The sequence below is a fragment of the Lutra lutra genome, chromosome 8 (genome assembly GCF_902655055.1).
Source record: "Lutra lutra chromosome 8, mLutLut1.2, whole genome shotgun sequence".
Lineage (NCBI taxonomy): Eukaryota > Metazoa > Chordata > Mammalia > Carnivora > Mustelidae > Lutra > Lutra lutra.
The window spans coordinates 17087047-17106541 of record NC_062285.1 but is presented as its reverse complement, the minus strand read 5'-3'; the positions used below and the strand labels follow the sequence as shown (position 1 = coordinate 17106541).

The following is a 19495-nucleotide window of genomic DNA, read 5'->3' as shown; positions in this document are numbered from 1 at the left end:
CAAAACACCACAAGCTTCACTTCCAGCTCTGTTCCTCTATAGGAGAGATGGGATGTACAGCTCTGAGATGGCTAGAGTGGTGTTTTCTCACTCTTTGAAAATAAATTCTACTATCTGTTCTAGAGCATACTTCTTTTTTAAATTTTTTTTATTTTTTGAGATTTTATTTATTTGAGAGAGAGAGAGAGAGAACAAGAGGGCAGAGAGTCAGAGGGAGAAGCAGACTCCCCACTGAGCAGGGATCCAGATGCAGGACTCAATCCTGAGACTCCAGAATCATGGCCTGAGCCAAAGGCAGATGCTTAACCAACTAAGCCACCCACCTGCCTTTAGAACATGCTTCTTGGCCAAAGCACACAGATACACTTAGAGTAAACCATCTCGTCACTTTGAATACTTTGCTATTAAAGAAACATCCACTGTAGAACTAATCCACTGTGATTTACAAAATTAAAATTCAGTCTTGTGAAAAATGCAAACTCATGTTATAGACTTGATGTCTCGGCTGTATATATATATATATAGCCAAAGCTATACAGTTACTGTCTTTGTTGCCTAAGGGTTTTTCACCAGTAAAATGTTTCCAGAGCTCCGGTTTCCCTGTGAACCGTGAAGGGAACTATGTCTTCATACTGACCCCTAGTGGTCATTGAGGAGGAAGTTGGGGGGATGGGCAAAAAAGACAACGGAAAGAGCTCTGTATTGTCTTGAAAGGCACACTAATGTAATTTGAAACGCTCTCTGATGCGTCTAAAATAATATTTTAAAACATTAAAATATTGTCTCATAAGCATTTCATTTTGTTGCTTTTGAAGAGAGAATATTCTACTGCTAAATGTGTGTTAATAGACGCTTGCGTTTGTCTTTGATCCCTTTTAAGGTGCAGGCACTTTAAAATGTTTTGACACGTGCCTTGCTCGGGTGCTGCGGTGCTGTATAACCATATAGATTAATAGATAAGCTTGGGGGGGCGCCTGGGTGGCTCAGTGGGTTAAAAGCCTCTACCTTCGGCTCAGGTCATGATCCCAGGGTCCTGGAATCGAGCCCCGAATCGGGCTCTCTGCTCAGCGGGGAGCCTGCTTCCTCCTCTCTCTCTGCCTGCCTCTCTGCCTACTTGTGATCTCTGCCTGTCAAATAAATAAATAAAATCTTTAAAAAAAAATAGATATGCTTGGACAGCATAGTTAATCACATTGTTATTGTAGTCTCTCTAGAGCTGATTTTTTGCTCTTGACTTTATATAATAGAAAAGATTGTTTTGTTTTGAAATTCTTATGAGTATCACTTTGTTGTAAGATGCTACCTCCTTTGGGGCACCTGGGTAGCTCAGTGGGTTAAGCCTCTGCCTTCGGCTCAAGTCATGATCTCAGGGTCCTGGGATAGAGCCCTGCTCAGTGGGAAGTCTGCTTCTCCCTCTCTCTCTGCCTGCCTCTTTGCCTACTTGTGATCTCTGTCAAAGAAATAAATTAAAAAAAAAAAAAAAAGATGCTACCTCCTTTGAATTAGAATGCTCACAATATGAGCATCCTACAAGATAACTGAGTTAGTTTCATAACCTTTTAGAAAATTCAGTTTTGTATAAGGATATTTTAAACTTTTGTATTAAGGATGATATCTCAAAGAACTTAAAAGTGTTTATTTACTATTTTAAAAGGTTGCTGAAGTTAATAGATCAAATAAATGGGAAGAGTCTTTGTAGTAAATTTATTCTTGTATTATTTCCATTCAAGTTTACTGAATGGATACTTTTCCTTTCTACCTGTTAGCACCTTGATAGGGGAGTTTGAGGGAGTTGAAACTCCCAGTCTCCACTCTAGCAACTTTTCTCTCTCTGCCTCGTGCTCAGTATCTGAGTCTGAACTTCCCCAGATCTTCACCAAAATGCTGTTCTTTGCTTTCCTGATGTCTTTGAGTTCTAGACTGGACCGGCCAGGCCCCTCTGGAGGGATGAGTCTTCATTTCCTCCTTTCCTTTCTACACTCCTCCACTTCTCCCAGTTTCCTTTCCATTATCCTTCCTCTCCTTCCCTCTCCTTCTGTAAAGAGAATAAGGAAAACTGAAAAAAATATATCCAGTGGTTAGTAAGAATTCCCCACTATGCTACATATCAAAATGGCTTGCCTCATTTCTCATTCCCCGGCTGCTTCTTCTTCTTTTTTTTTTTTTTTTCTAGAAAACCTCATACTTTTTAAAGCTTCAGAGATGGATGATTGTAAAAGAGGTTATAGACTAAACGTCAGACCACCAGACTTTTAATCCTGTGTTGGTTGACTGACTTGCCTCATGAGCAAATCTTAATCTCTCTATATGTTGTCTTTCTTAACTGTAAAACAAAGAAAAGCAAGCCTAGACTATCTGTATTTTGGGCATCTACTAATGACCCTCTATCCAGCATTATAAGGAGTCTTGAGCGCAACTTCCACTAGGAACTAGTTGGAATCATCCTTTACCACTTTTATCATTTTATCGCAGAGGTGAAGGAAGTTACAAGTTTAAGTTTCTTTTGTAACTTTCACCATTACTTGGGGGTTCTTATGTCTAGGCGCTGTTCGAGGCTGCAGGGAAACTGTAGGGAGCACATGGAAGGTTCCATCAGACTGCTGTCATGAAACCTACACTTCACACAGTCAGGCCATAGGGAGTAACTTTAAGAACGTAATTTCAGAAGTGATAACAGTATCAATTAAATACAGCAGCACAATGTCCTAGAGAGGAGCATGCATGACACTGGGTTTGTGAAAAGGGTCAGGGCCGATGACATAAAGCTCGTCCAAGACAACCTCTCTGAAGAAGTGACATTAGAGCTTCCGAGAGAATAAGGCAGCTCGGCAAGTGCCTTGGGTTCTTCTGTGCTGTCGCATGAAAGCAGGTGGCGTCCTTGTTATTTAGTGAAGAAAATCAACATGGTACCTCTAATTACTTAGGGATTGCGTCACTTGTCACATACAGATGCATAAATAGACCGATTTCCGGATTAAACAGAAACATTCGGTAGCTGCAGAAGCCATTTATTATGAGTATTCCAACACCTTGACCATTATTCCTGTTGTATCAGGAAACGAGTCAGCCATGTGAAATGAAGACGCTGGTTCCTTCCTGACGGCAGCTAGTTCATTATTGGCAGGCAGTCCAGCTTTTGAAACAGAAGGTGGCGTGTATGGAAGTGAAGTATTGCGATTGAACAGAGAGGTCAATAAGGATTCCACGTCACTTGTAACAAAATTACATTTGATTTCCCTAGACTTTGATTGACTGCCTTATAATTGGTAACAAAAACCTGCACTCTGCTTGTGGAAGTGCTCGGTTAGCCTCTTTGCAGCTGCCGCTCTCTCTCTAGGACCCATGATGTCATAGCCAGCTAGAGAACAGCACCCTCCAAAACTCTCAAAATTATGCCACAGAGATACATCAATATGAGAGAAACGATTAGGTCACATACTTTAAAAAAAAATTATTATTATTATTTTTTGCGTTTTCCCTATTTTGCTATAGGATGTTAAACTGCTTGCATTTGTTTTTGTGGCTGGGTTTTACTTTAATAATTACATGCTACTTTAAAAAAAATCCTTCATTTTAAGCATTCACCTACAATTAATTGTGATCCTCTTCCTTAACTACTGATAAGTTTCTTTAAATAAGATTTCTTTAAAAGGAGAAAATTCTCTTGGCTACTTTTGTCAGTCCTGGAGTTCGGCCAGAGTTGGGGACAAACATCCCATTCTCCCGCCACCGTGGGGCTGTGCCGGGGTCAGAGTTGTTTCGGATGTACTCAGAAATTGATCAATTTAACGAACACACTTGACTTTTTGGATCATTACTTTTGTTGAAAAATTGGCTGGAATGAGAGTCAGGAATCCTGCTCCCAGCATTCCAAATCTGGCTGTGATAACCAGGAGACCCGTTTATCATCACCGCCAGTGTCCCGTCCCCACGCACCTGTGTAGACTCACGGGGAGCCGGCAAGGCTCAGACATGCCCCACCCTCACCCTGAGTCTGCTGCCTAAGTACCTCTCCTGACCACTTGCACCAGGTCTGCCGCCAACACGCCTTCCTCGGTGTGACAAACCTCGCCGAGACATATGAAAAGTCAGGCTGGTGGGAATGGTTGTAATTACTGTTAACAAACAAGGTTCGGATTGCCAATATTACCATCTGTTTCATCGGGTTCCACAGATTACCCTGTATGTGGGCTCTGTTAAACAGATTTCTGTCCTGCCCAAGGTCACCCTTGATTCATGTAACCAGCCTTTGCCGATGGGTTAAATGGGATCTCCACACCGCAGCCAGGATTTTCTGAGAACTACCGAAGAGGGTCACCTGATGACACCACCCAGATGAACGGAGCCTCCCACGTCTGCAAAGACAAAACGGGGACATCTTTTGGTTTATAAATGGACATATCCCTAAGACGTGTTCTAAAGTGTAAGATGTTATTACCTAAACTCCATATAAAAATTCCTTCATTAAATTAGGGAAGAGTTGGGGTTGGGGAGAGCTGCTGTAAGTGCTCCAAGCAGAGATCTCAATTCGTTGGGGTCCTGTGCCTTCTTTTTTTTTTTTTTTTTTTTTTTTGGTCCTGTGCCTTCTTGAAACTGTAAAGCGGAACTGGGTATTTTCCCCTCACCCTCTCTTGACTCCTCCTGAGGTTTTCTTCATCGCTCCCCTTGAGTGGAGTCAAGTCACTTTATATATATTGATCTTCTCAGCACTGGGGATATAAATAAGACTCAAGACATGGGGACTGGGGTAGACATAGCAAGAGGAAGGAGTGAGTAACAAGGAGAGGCAGGGATGGACAAGAATGACCACAGCGGAAGGGGCAGCTGAGTGGGTTCTGAAGGGCGAACTACGGTTCCCCCGGGAAAGGGATGTGGACAGGGAGGACCAGGCCTTTCGGGCAGAGAAACCATGAATACAAAGACACACAGACACGAAATCGCATAGTATTTTCAGTGAGCCGTAAACAGACACTATGTGTGTACAGTCATTGTATTTTTCCTTAACCATATTCTTAGTGCCCCTCCTCTAAGTGCTTTTTCACTGTGGGGCTCAGGAATTCAACCAAAAAGCTTTATGGTCAGTCCTTTACACAACAAGCTTCTGTAACAGAATATTTCAAGATCGTTGCCATTCTGTGGGACCCTTTGTGCCAAAACAGCATTTTTTAAAAAATGTATATATGTTTCACAAACAAATAATCTTGAGCTCGTGGGGAAAAGAGACCTGGTATCTAGTTTGGGGCTCAAGATATGCTAACTTGGGGATGAGGCACTTGTGCTGAGCTTGGCAAGGTGATTGGGAATTATCAGGAGGAAGAGTTCATCGGGAAGTAAGAACGGCGGGTGTATGAGAATACCCAGGGATAAGCCAGAGCCTGGCGTGTTGCGGGTTGCCAGAGAGGCCCTGAGCACAAAGCCACAGGGACAGGTGAGGGGGTTGTGGGCCGGCAGGGGAGGCAGGCGGGCTCGTGTAGGGCCTCAGAGGCCATGTGGGAAATTTAGGGCTTCATCCTGAGCAATGAGAAACCAGAAACATTTTATTTTTTTTCAAAGATTTTATTTATTTATTTGACAGACAGAGATCACAAGTAGGCAGAGAGGCAGGCAGAGAGAGAGAGAGGGAAGCAGGCTCCCTGCTGAGCAGAGAGCCCGATGCGGGGCTCGATCCCAGGACCCTGAAATCATGACCTGAGCCGAAGGCAGAGGCTTTAACCCACTGAGCCACCCAGGCGCCCCCAGAAATATTTTAAAGAGGGGAGAAATCTGATGATGTATATAATTATAATCATCTGGTAATTATTTTAAAAGATTCCTTTGGCTGTAAGTTGGAGAAAGGATCGGGGGGTGGGGGGAGGAGAGACCTGTTAGAAGAGCACATCAATTCACAAGGGGTTGGTGGAATGGATTCGATCGAAGAGACGGAGCTGGAGAGAAGAGAGAGATTCGAGAAATAGGGAGGTGGAAAAGAGTCAGGACTTGGTAATAAATTGGTTACACACGACATGCCAAACTTCACTTCTGTTTACATTCATCAACTGATATAAACAGATGTTTTTATACTTTTCCATATTTGGGTTTTAGTTCGTTGTTTTTTTTTTTAATGTACATTTTAAACTCTTACTTGATGAAACTCCAACTGATGGAGGTTCACGATAGTAAGAATCAAAATATTTTCAGATTATCATGATGACATATGGCCCTATAATTCTGGATTTTGTAACAAAGCAGTTTGACTTCTGTCCCGTTTATTTGGATAATGCCATACTATCTAGGAAACAGAAATGTGTTTTTAAAATATGACAGGCTCCAGCCTGTGTACATTATCAGACACAGAGAAAAATAAAACAGAATGTCTTGGGTTTAAAACACAGAATTAATGCGATTCTTTAAAAAAAAAAAAGTAAATTCTGAGCTCTATTTCTATAATGAAATGAGGTGTTGTTTGGTTTTTTTTCTTGTAAGAATAATAGCTTGATTTTTTTTCACCATCATAACTTAATTTCACTTATGCTTTTTACACCTAACCAGACGGCACACAGCACATTACGGGCAGGTTTGCATACACAGTGCAGCTCATTCTCCCAGCTGCATGTGTGCGATCGGTCTTTCGGTGCTGGAAGTTATGTTCAATTTAGTAAAAGCTATATTCCACTGTGTACTAGAATCTCCCGTTTCTTAAACAGCTAGGATTTTGTGTACTTCTCCTTATTGGCTCATAAGGAGCACAGAAAAGAGCAGAAGGTAGAGATAAAAATGAACCAAGGCAAAATACGTCTTTGTCCAGGAGAGAGGAGGAAGCAAACACAAGCACAAAGGCAGTGAGCAGAGATGCATCTGGTAAATATTCTGGGAGCTTGCAGCCTGTTTTTTGTTTTGTTTTGTTTTGTTTTTTAATAAGAGAAATCAAACAACAAAGTGTGATCCTATGTATTCACTTAAATTTTCCAGAAAACCCGTGAAGCATACAAAAGACACAGCCCTGGAGAACGTACTGGTAGGCGCTTTCCTACAATACTTGCAGCTTCTAACATGGTTGCAATGAAACACCTCCACTGTATGCTCCTCCCTGATTCTCCAGGACGTTTTAAAAAGTGAACATTGTCAAGGGAAAAATCACTAAGTGACAGAGGAATCATGCCTTCTAACTGAGGCATGTTTCCAGTGGTTACGAAGTACAAAGTATTTTGGTTGAAGGGACTGATTGCATTCAGTACATGAAAAATAAGTCAAAGAAATTAAACAATTTTTAATAGGTTTATGTCGATATTAATTAGAAAATATGCATAACTTAAAATTCTTGCTGGCAGTTTTAAAAAATTCAATATTTAAGCTCTAAGTACAAAATATGAGAAGTTTCTGAGAAACTAATGTACTAGTGCCTCCAAATTTTTCCTTATTCATACAATCAAATGACCCCTGTTTGATTAACAGTAAAATTATCTTGAGTGTTTATTTTATCCCCTAGGAAAGGAGGGCAAATGCTGGCCCTCAAGCTGTCATAGTGAGATACAGGCAGGCCCTTCCTATATTTTTATAGAAACAAACTTTGGTTACAGGTCATCTAACCAATTTTTAAAGAGATGCCTTCCCCGGAAAAGAATGGGAGACCCCACAGGAAGGATTAAATATATACCAAGGACTATGGGAAGAAATGGAAACAAACTCTGACTTTGCCTTCATAGCAATCTAATGTGTTTTCTGGATGGATGTAGTCAAACCAGGGGTGGGAGCTGCCTTCAGGGTTAACACCAACGGAGCCCAGCATTCCCCAGAGTGGCCGCCTTCATTGGTCATTTCATCCCGGCCCAGTAGCTGCTGTTCGGTCCACTTCAGAGCTGGTCTGAGTGCCAATCACAGCTTCCTTTCTCCCTGGTGGTTCTTCATTTACATTGTGCCCTCTCTCAGATAGTTGTGATAACCTCTAATCTCGAGATTGTCACTTCTCCTTCACAATCAGCAAATGTGACTACCGAATTAAATTTAATTATCAGAATATTCATCATAATACAGGGTGATGGGCTGAATCCTATAGCCTCACTTGTTTTCAGATTTCATTCTTAATCTGATCTTAAGCGGAAAAAAAATTGTCAGATATAAAATGTAAAGAGATGTTCATGTTATTGGAGTCTCAGGTATGTTTTTACTGTCTTGATTACTTCTATTCCCATGACGATGTAAATGGGTTTTTAACACAGAATTTGGGGACTTCCTTTGAAAGTGGGATGTTCTGTATATCTTATGGCTTGGAACATCTCTTATTTGAAAGAATTCCAAATATTAAAGAACATAATTAAATCATCTACCTCTTCTTAAAATGATCCCCTTTTTAATTTTTACTACTTTATGAACTTTTTTTTTTAAAGATTTTATTTATTTATTTGACAGATAGAAATCACAAGTAGGCAGAGAGGCAGGCAGAGAGAGAGGAGGAAGCAGGCTCCCCGCGGAGCAGAGAGCCCCATATGGGGCTCGATCCCAGAACCCTGGGACCATGACCCGAGCTGAAGGCAGAGGCTTTAACCCACTGAGCCACCCAGGCGCCCCAACTTTATGAACTTTTTAAGTGATTAGAAAGCAAGGACTATAGAGAGTAGGGCCTTCTTAAAAAGAGGCTTATTACTTGCGAGACTATTAATGTATTTGATGGATAATCGTGGTCTTTTTATAGCAGAAATAGGAAATTAAGCAACTGAATATGCCTACATTACTCAAACTAGTTATTATGTCAATATTATGACTTTGATCTTTGATATTTACTTTGTAAATCAGCTTTCACCTCCAAAATGTTTTGCTGGCTTCAAATGTGTTAACCCCTGCCTACAATTAACAACCTCATTTAAAGGGGGAGGATGAGCTAAAAGAGTTTTAACTCAAACAAGGAGCATCTCCCACTCAATCATTTCCCCTATTTAAAGGCTTAGTTTTCTAGGGACACTTGGGTGGCTCAGTTGGTTAAGTGCCTGACATTTGATCTTGGCTCAGGCCCTGATCTCAGGGCTGTGAGATTGAAGCCCAGATTAAGATTAAGATTAAGGTTCTTCCTCTCTAAGGGAAAAAAAAAAAAGAATAAAAAATATATAATTTTGCTTTCCTACTGGTTGAGAATATCTTAATTGACTTTCTTTGAATAAAATTTCCTGGTCTTATAAGTATCACTGAGTTTAAAAAAAAAAAAAAACAGCTGTAGGAGGGTTTCTAAGAAGTAGTCATGCATTTTTCTATAATGACAAGCTGTAGAAGTAGGAAAAGGATAATTTAAATTCACTCTTAACTGACATTTTCCCAGACTCCACTTAAATCACTGGCACCTCAAGTCTGGGTTCATTGCATTGGACGTTAATTTTTTTTTTTCTAAAACTGTATTTATGTACTCATTTGTTTAATAAGCTCCATTGTACCCTCCAAGGACCGTTTCTTGAACTCAGATGAATGACGTGCATTTCTCTTCCGTGTACCCAGTGCTGCTGCTGAAGCCGATGCAATCGATCCACTGATAAGCATCCTGTCGAGTAAACGAGACGGAGCCATCGCCAGCGCCGCTACAGTATTAGCGAACATGGCGATGCAGGAGCCCCTGCGGGTGAACATGCAGAACCACGACGTCATGCACGCGCTCATCGGCCCGCTCCGCTCCTCCAACACGGTGGTGCAGAGCAAGGCGGCTCTCCTGGTGGCCGCAACCGCGTGCGACGTGGAGGCCCGGACAGAGGTGAGAGCTTGTCTGTCCGCTCATTTTTCGGGTCTGTGCCTATGGGTGGATTAATTTGAAACATTTTCAAGGGTTTGAACCTACCCATCATTTAGACCCTTCAAAATTGGTGCGGCCCTTCAGCCACGGGCACGGGGTGATAATAACGTGTCAGTGTATTTTCATCAGTTGTAACAAATGTACCAGTCCGACAGGGGATGTATTTGATGATGGGAAAGCTGCTCCTGCCTGGGCGCAGGGGAGTGTGGGAAAACTCTGCACCTGCTGCTCAATGTTGCTGTGAACCTACAACTACTCTAAAAAGGTAAAATTATTTAATTGGTGTGACCCTTTGGAAAGCAAATTGGCTTTATCTAGCAAAGAAGAGCAAATCCTCTAATCCAGTATAATTTGGCAGTTCTGTTTCTAAATTCTACCTAGGACAGTCTCTTGCCTCTTTGCACCAGGATGCATTGTTTCTAATATCTAAGCAACTGGAAACACACCAATTGTCTAATTTTTTAAGAGAATGGGTAAATAAATTTGTAATATATTCATAAAATGGAACTTCACATCGGTGAAAATGAACTATAGCTACAGACATCAACGGAGCACAATGCTGAGCAAAATCAAGTTGCAGTAGAATACAACTTAGGATTCTATTTATGTAGCATTCAGAAATATACACATCTAAGCAAGATATTGTTTAAGTAAACATACATGTGAGTTGCAACTGTAAAGGCAAAGGTCAATGATTTGGCCGTGATTAACCGCAAAGTCAAGAAATCCTCTTGGGGAATCAAGGGAGTGGATGTAATTGAGAGGAACAAACAGGGGTTCAAGAGGTGGCATTTCTTAAACTAAATGCGTCATTTCTTAAACTGATCAGTAGACAAACAGGTGTGCCTTTACTATGATGTGTCACATTATACGGGTGGGTTCCACATACTCTCGTGTTTCTTGTATATTTCAAAGTTTTAAAACCTAGAATTGTATTTTTTTTACAAGTGTATCATATAAAAGTGTGTTTTGTTCTATTCATAAAAATAATGCAAACCTACAAACATCCTTTTTTTTTTCTCTTTCTTTTCTCCTATTTACTTGTCACAGGGCACTCATTCAAACATCTTAGGGCTTTGTTCCTCTCCCGCCAATATAAGTAACAGTAGCTAACACTTACTGAGCACTTACTAGGCAGTGGGCACTGTGCTAAGCACTCTACAAGCATTTAAGCCTCACTTGTGATGGGCATGTTTGTAATCCCCGTTTTATAGATGAGGAAAACGAGGCTTAAAGACACATTGTGCTCCCAGCAGAGTTGGTAAATTGGGAGATCAGGGATGCCATCCAGAGCCCAAGCTGTTGCACTGGGTTCTCTGCTCAGACAACTAAAAAATCTTTTCTGTCCCCTAGGGCAGAATAGACAGTCCCTTTCTATTCTATCCCCTTCTTTGTTCCCATTGACTCCAGTTCATTTGTATTCATCCATTAAGGCACTAAGACTACCAAATTTTTTAAAATATTTATTTATTTAGGGAGAGAATATGTGCACACACAAGAGTGGGGGGGTGGGCAGAGGGAGAGAATTCCTAAGCGGACTCCCTGCTCAGTGAGGAGCCCAACAGGGAGCTTGATTCCACCACTCAAGAGATCACGAAAACCTGAGCTCAAACCAGGAGCTGGACACCCAACGGACTGAGCCACCCAGGCACCCCAAGACTACCAAATATTTATTTGCCCTCTATTCCGTGTCAGGCGCTATGCTAGTCTTCAGCAACACGGCGATCAAAGCGCTTTGGTTCTGCGTCCATGCAGTCTGCAGAACAGTCCATCTCCTTCCAGGAATATTGCAGCTAAGTCTCCTGCTCTCCCTACGCCTGCCACCTCCTGCTTCCCACACTGTCCCCAGACTGATCTTTCAAATATATGATCATCATCACATCATTGATGTGGCCATTGGTGCACCATCACCCCAGAGGAAAAGTTCAGCAGCTTAGCATGGTGGACGAGGACACCCAGTGGCCTGCATCTACCCACCTTGCTTGAAGCCTCTTACCAGGCTTAACTCCATAGTCCAGAAATCCCATGCTATTTGTAATTCTGTCCATATGCTCTGTTCTCTTATTTATATGTCTTTGATTTCTTCACTTGGAGAAATATTCTCACTTTTGTCCACCTGATAAAATCACACTTCTCCTTCAAAATTCATGTCAAGCCATCCTGTCTTCTATGACGCCTTTCTTCAGTCTTCAAGCTGGGAACTGCCCTCCTCTATGCTTCCCTTACGCTCTATGCATGCTTCCCATGTCCTCTGCTTTGCGTATATGGTTCTTGTATGAAAGACTATAAGCTCCTTGAGGCTTTAGAGAAGGGACCTGGGAGTTTTTCTTCCCTATGTCCATGCCATTAATAGATATCTGGCACAGAGGGCATGCTTAATGAACAGTCATTAAATGAATGGGGAAATTAATTAATCAATGAATTACATCTTTGCCACAAGAACACATGAAGAGTTAGACTATCTTCTCTTATACTCAGAAATAAAGAGGTTCAGAAATTTGAGTTGCTAAGCTTAAGATGCTTCCAGTAAACTTTTTGAAGCTATAATGTTCCATGTACTAAAGTGTGATCCCTGAGAAGAAAATGTCTCCGGACATTGATGGAAAATGACTGACTATGGATCAAATGGATCATACCCCATAATGGCCCTTGTCTTTAGATACTACACATAGAAACTGGTAGAATGTTCTTTTTTTGTCCTGTAGGTTCAGATGATAGAGTGTTGCATTTCAGACAGTGAGAAAAGAGCTCTATCAAATCTTTTTTCTTCCCCTGATTAGAATAATTTTATCCATGAATAATTACCTGAATTTCCTTTAACAGTGTAATTAATGTAGTTCTGTCCAATTCTCTTCTTATTCTTTTTATCTCTTCCTCATTCCCGGGAGAAATGAAGAGAAGACACTATGCAGCATTAACAAAAATCGGTCTTTTTCTAGGGCATTGCTATGGTAATTCTTTGGCCACACTGATGATTTGGTGGCAGTGGCCAGTGACATGGGTTCACTGTTTCGGTTCCTCCTGTGCAGCCTTGGGGACTGGATTCCTTCCCTATTACTGCTGTAACAAATGACCACAACATCATGGCTTAAAGTAATGGAAATCTATTATTGTATAGTATAGGACGTCAGAAGTCTGAACACAGGTATTATGGGTTGAAATCAAGGTGTTGGCAGAGCTATGTTCCTTTGGGAGACTTTAAGGGAAAGTCTGTCCTTTCTAGATTTTACCATCCACCCCCATCCCTTGGCTGTGGCCCCTCCCTCCAACTTCAGAGGGTACCACTCCAATCTCTGTGTCTATACGGCTCTGTTCTTGGCTCCAGGCACCCATATCTCCATCTTACAAGGACTCTTGCGATTAAATTGAGCTCACCTGATTATCCGAAACAATCTCCCCATCTCAAAATTGTTAACTTGTCACATCTGCAAAATCCCTTCCAGGGAAAAGGACACCTTTGGGGGACCATCATTCTGTCTACCACAGGGCCAAATGAGCATTCAGTGTTGATGAGCAGAATGAATGAACACAGGGGAACAGGAGGACAGGCTCTCTGTCTCCCTCCCACGCAAAAAAAATCACAGTGACCTCCCTCGATTATTTGACTGTGGCCTCCTCTTGACCTTGAACAGAAATCTGGGCTCCTGTCTCTAAGGTTTTGTAATAAATTGTTTCCTGGATGTAATCAATTCTAAAAATCTGGATGTAATCAATTCTAAAAATCTGGATGTAATCAATTCTAAAAATCCTAAAATGTTCTTACATGGTTAAAATCATTTAACAATACGATGAGATTTGAAAAAAAAAATCAGTGTTTATATTCTGTACTTCCGATGCATAAACTTTCGGTTTCCACGTCCAGTTAAGAAATTCAGGTGGCCTGGGGCCGCTGGTGGAGCTCCTGCGCTCCAAGAATGACGAAGTGAGAAGGCACGCCAGCTGGGCTGTGATGGTCTGCGCCAACGACGAGCTGATGGCTGTTGAATTGTGCAAGCTTGGGTGAGTGGAGTGGCCTCAAGTTTTGGGCTCAGATTAAGGGCAGAAGATGAAGGAGCACATTATTCGGGCCCAAGGAAGGTCAGGCAGAGTCCACACTCCTGCTCGCATGAGGCCGAGCCCTCGAGAGCTGGGACCGTGCAGTGGGTCTTCCCTGAGAAGGGGCGGCCTGGCGGTTGGGGGGGGGGGGTCCCTCTCCATTCTTTCCAACTGGAGGTCTTCCCAGCACGCTTACAAAACCATCTTCACCATTTCCCTGTCCACCTCTTCACCCTGATCAATCCCTCTCTTTTCTTTCCTCCTGCTATTGCTAACCTGCAATTCTGCATCGCCACTTTTTAAGTGAAAATAAAAGGTGAGCCATGACTGCGTCTCCTTTCTCTCCCTCCTCTACCCAGACCTCTCCATCAGAATTAGGCATTCACCAGCCTCACCAGAGTAGTTTCTCCAGCCGCAGCAGGTGAGCGAGTTGCCTTAGCACACCGGCAAATAGGGTTTTCAGGTTCCACAGATAGGGTCACCGTACTTCTAACCATCTCTGTGTTTGTGGATATTGCCTGGTTAGCTGGAAAACTTGGAGCCCAATACTACTTCAGCTTTAAATGAAGAACATCCCCCCTCGCCCCGCTCATCCTTTTCAGCTGTTTGAATATGAGTCACTAGGTGGCATATATATTCTCAAAAGGACTGATTTGTCTTCATAATTCTGTCAGTCTTGCTTTATCTAATAGGGTGAGATAACTTTAACCTTTCCATCTCAATTCTTCATTCAGGGTCTTGGCCAGGTATATAAATGAGAACTTAATGTTGGATTGCTTGTTTAAAGCAAATAATGCTTTTTCCCCCCTCTTATTGACAGGGCTTTAGAGATCCTTGAAGAAGTTAATCTATCAGTAAGTCGGAAAAATAAATTCAGTGAGGCAGCTTATAACAAATTGCTCAACAACTACCTGTCTCTGAAATACAGCCTGACTGGCTATTTGTCATCAAGTAACATAATTGGTGATGGATTCTATGACTACGGTCGGGTGAGTGACAGCAGTAATTCGTATTTTAGTATGTACAATCATTTCTTCTTTAATCATGGTGCCCTTACATTGCAATTTTATAACCACCTTACAGAATGTATATTTTTATAGGCAGAAACTTGGGAATCAGAGCTTTATTCTTAACTTTGGCTGTAAGATTTTGCATTTGTGGACGGTTTTAACTAGAATCTGGTTACTTGTAGTAGAATCAGCTTACTGAGGCTACTCTCAAGTTTCAGAGAAGACATAAAAGAAGGAGCATTTTCTGTTCTAATATCTCTAGGGTTCATGAACCGTGTTAGTGATAAGGATAGAAGTATAAGTGTTTCATTCTATTATAATCTAACTGAAATTAAGCAGACTGTAATACCAAATTTTAAAATGTAATATAAAAGAACGTTATTTAAGCTGCATTTCTATGATTTTAAAAGCAATATACAGGGTAATTCAAGGTTAATGTCAAGAGAAATGGGAAGCTAAAAATTAGAATCTTAAGGACTTTTCAGCATTGCTGCTTAAGCCAGCATTTTCCTTTCTTCTGGAAACCAAGAGCAATTAGGAGAATGGAAAAAAAATTTTTTAAATATACAAATGCCACTTTCGGCAAAACTAGGAAACAGATATGATCCACAGACTTCATTAAAAAAAAAATGTAGAAGTTACTGAAAATCCCTGAGATCGGACAAAAGGAGTGCAGGAGGAGGAGTGAAAAGGGGGAAGAAATAAGCCCTGAGAGGGGCAAGGCAGCTAGTGGTAGCAGGTCTCGGAAGACACCATCCCCGTCTCAGCTGAGGGGAGAGCTCAGACGTGCAAAAGCCAAATGCTCTGTTTGCCAGGCAGGTGCAGGACCAGAGACCTGGGATGAGCAAGGCTGGCACCAAAAGCCAGTTTGGACCACTTTGGTCCAAAAAGGCAGAGAAGACAGGGCCATGAAAGAATCACATAGCTGACTGTGTTTGGAGGAAACACTATCGTGGTAATAGAATCGGAGACATTTTAAAATTGTATTATTTTTTAAGTAATCTTCACTATGTGGGGCTCAAACTCACCACCCCGAGATCAAGTGTCACATGCCCTACCGACAGAGCCAGCAAGGAGCCCCAGAGACATTTTTTAAAAGGTTTTATTTATTTATCAGAGAGAGAGAGAGAGCACAAGCAGAGTGAGCAGCAGGTAGAGGGAGAAGCAGGCTCCCTGCTGAGCAGAAAGCCCGATGCGGGATTTCCCAGGGTCCTGGGATCATGACCGGAGCCAAAGGCAGAGGCTGAACAGACACAGCCACCCAGGCATCCTGAGACATTCTGAATAATGAAAAATGGCTAGCCTAAAACTTGACTCCTGCTGTTCCTTCTGCTTTCCCTGGCTGCTGCCACTACCCGACCTAACATAACACACACACACACACACACACACACACACACACACACACACACACGAGCCACTGAGAAATCAGTGCTCCCAGAAAGCCCATCTCATTCAGTGATGCATCGTTCAAAAAAGAACAAGCACACCATTATTAGTACAAAGATGCTCTGAGAGAGATGAGGAAAAGAGCAGAAAAACCAACAAAGAACAAGTTCTCAGAAAAATGTTGCCATAAATCAGATAAAACTGTGACAAATGTATTTGTTCATACCGTTTTTTAAAAATTTAATGAAACAATATCTTTATAAAGGAGAACTCTGATTCCTTCATTCAGTAAATATTAAGTTTCTAGTATTATAGGTTGAAGATGTCAGTAAATAAAAGACATAGATCTCTACTTTCATGACACCAGTGAGAAGAAACAGACAATAAGCAGTAAACATGACAAAGAGATAAATAACGTTTATCACAAGATCAAAATGATCAGAGCTTGTAGAGGGGCAGTAGAACAGAGGCAGGATAAGGGGGCTCTATAGTGCTGGGTGGGGACTGGGGTTGATGTTCACCGTAATTTTGGAAATTGTGGTCAGGAAGGCAAAAACTAAAAAGTTGAGGGACTTAGCTGTGGGAACGGCTGGGGGAAGAGCTTTCCAAGCAGAGGAATATGTGTGCCTGGCGAAGTTAAGAAATAGCAGTCAGTGTAGCTGTAGCTGAGTGACCCAAGAAACAGACTAGTAAGGACTAACCCGGAGAGGTAGAGCCCAGACCATGTAAGTCTTGTAGACGACAGGAAGGGGTTTCGCCTTTATTCTGAATGAAGTAGGAAAACTTGGCAGAGTTGTGGGCAGAAAAATGACATGCTCTGTCTGATTTTTTTTTTTAAGATTTTATTTATTTATTTGACAGACAGAGATCACAAGTAGGCAGAGAGGCAGGCAGAGAGAAAGGAAGAAGCAGGCTCCCTGTCAAGCAGACAGCCCAATGCGGGGCTCGATCCCAGGACCGTGGGATCATGACCTGAGCTGAAGGCAGAGGCTTTAACCCACTGAGCCACCCAGGCGCCCCTGTTCTGTCTGATTTTTAAAGGATCTTGTAAAGTATCTTGGATGAGACAGGGATCTCAGTATAATACAATTGGGGAAGACCCTAGAAGGTGGTGCGGTCTAACTCACCTCAGCAGGCTGGTAAATTTGCTAATACAGGACCTGGAGAAGCCTGTTTTTGCATATCCTCACAACATTGTCAGTCATCTGTTTAGTAATTAGTTACTCTCACAGACTAATTCTCTCTTATTATACATTACATACATCAAAAACTCAACTATTTTCAGGGGCCGAACTGATAATGATGGTGCGAAACAGCTGAGAGTATAAAACAATACAGATTGTGGGGAACCAGAGGCGAGCTGCACACAAGTTCAAGTTCCTCTTTCTGAGTGCGCCTTTGTGTGTGTGAAATTACATTACTTCAAACAGTCCAGAACATCAGTATTCACTTAAAACAATATAACCCATGTGGATATTACTTTTTTGTTCTTAAATTACCTACAGATTAATCCCGGCACCAAACTTTTGCCTTTGAAGGACCTCTGCTTACAAGAACCCAGTGATCTACGTGCTGTACTCTTAGTTAACAGTAAATCTGACATGTGAGTCTCGTGGGGGAGGAAAGATGCAGGGAAACACGTAAGGCTTTTTGTCTGTCCATCATCGCATGAATATATAAGATTTCCAGGACGGTATCCTTTTGCCCCCCTGGCATTACCCCGAAAACAAACACCAATCCATAAACTCATAGCTTGCCATAGTAAAGACCATGAAATCACCACCAGCGTGGTTTTTCCTCTGACTCCCTTTTACCACTCAATTCCAGATGTATTTCTGTATTCCATGCTTCTTACCCTGCTGGTAACATGAAGTAATTGAAGAAAGTGTGAGTAGATAGGAGCAAACCAAAACGAATTATGTTTATAAGGCTCCACAACCGTATGCAGGACTCTAACTTCAGCCCAGAGGTTTTCTGTTGTTTTTTTTTTTTAATATAAAATAAGAAATAAATAGTAAAGCTAAAAATTAAAGCTTCAAAATGCTTCCTTAAAATGTTCATGTATATCTATATATCTGTCATAATTTATTTTATGTGGTGTATTTTATAAAAATATTTCCAGTTCTAGTTCATGAACAGTAATCTTTTTGTCCTACCTTCACCTCTCCTTTATGCTTTCATTCTGTCACTGTTAAAAGTCAGCTCCCATTATGATTTTCCGGAAAAAAAAAATCTGTTTTGTAGGACAAATCTGGTATTGAAACATAAAGCATTTTAACTTTATATAATTTCAAAAATTTTAGTTCTCCACCTCCATCTATGGAAGATAAGTCATCAGATATCGGTTACGGACGGAGTATTTCTTCCTCATCATCTTTAAGAAGAGCAAGCAAAGAAAAGGCAAAGTAAGAAAAGGGTATCTCTTCTGTACTCAAATAATTCTCCCCTCAGTCTGGGAGTAAGAACGAATTTAGAGTGTAGATTTGGGCCAGTTAATTCTTTTCATGCTTCTAGTACGATCATTTCATAATTGCTTCTTTAAATTGCTGTGGAAAAGATCTCTGGGACAAGTAGGCTTTGGGTGTCGTGTGCTGGGAACTTCCAGTGAGCCCTGAAGCACAGGACATAGGAGCTGTGAGCTGGCCTTGTTTGATTATCTTTTCTGGAGTCATGCCTGGTGCTCGGCCTCATGAAGGGAAAGGGAGCCCGGGCATGTCATGGCAAAGAAACATGTCTTCCAAATGACAAAATGCCCGGCAAATGTAATGTTTTATTATTTTTCATGATGGAAATCAATGATGAGTTTTATCTTGTCCTAAGAACAAATAGTTTTCATTTTAGTGCCGGATTTGGATCCCCTACGGAAGACAGATCAGAACCGACTTCTGGACGAAATACGGCTCTTAGCAAATTTGCCATTAAAGAGAAAGGATCAAGGTAGGAAATGGGGGACTGTCTTCTTTTCCAAATGATAATCATGGGAGGTTTTGATTCCCCACCGAAGCTGGTGAACCGAAGGGGCGGCCTTTAAAATAGGAAGCTTTTCTTGTGGAATCAGGATGTTGTGCGAGGCAAGACTCATGAAATGTAATTAAAAAGTAACTTCGTTTTTGTCTCTTGGAATCTCTTGGAAGTTTTGTCTCTTGGAATCTCCCACCCAGAGGGAATTTGTTCTCCTGCCTCTGGGTGAGAACTCGGGTCACTTTGATCAACTGTACTGTCCTACAGACACGTGCATTTGAAAACAGCAACAGCAGTCTGTACCCAGTCATTTAAAAGTCCAGCCCTGGGGCGCCTGGGTGGCTCAGTAGGT

At 41.6% G+C, this 19495-nt stretch overlaps 1 protein-coding gene across 6 annotated transcripts in view; it reads left to right on the top strand.

The window, feature by feature from the left end:
• The window catches only part of ARMC3 (armadillo repeat containing 3), a 92105-nt gene that overhangs the window by 50680 nt on the left and 21930 nt on the right, over nt 1–19495 (top strand). For 5 of the 6 annotated variants that reach the window (XM_047743178.1, XM_047743174.1, XM_047743175.1 and 2 more), the window contains 6 exons: nt 9460–9709; nt 13611–13747; nt 14604–14772; nt 17688–17785; nt 18486–18587; nt 19012–19119. In XM_047743178.1, the coding sequence (XP_047599134.1) occupies nt 9460–9709; nt 13611–13747; nt 14604–14772; nt 17688–17785; nt 18486–18587; nt 19012–19119 (864 nt within the window). The remainder of the gene's footprint in view (nt 1–9459; nt 9710–13610; nt 13748–14603; nt 14773–17687; nt 17786–18485; nt 18588–19011; nt 19120–19495) is intronic. The other variant, XM_047743176.1, reaches the window with a different exon arrangement.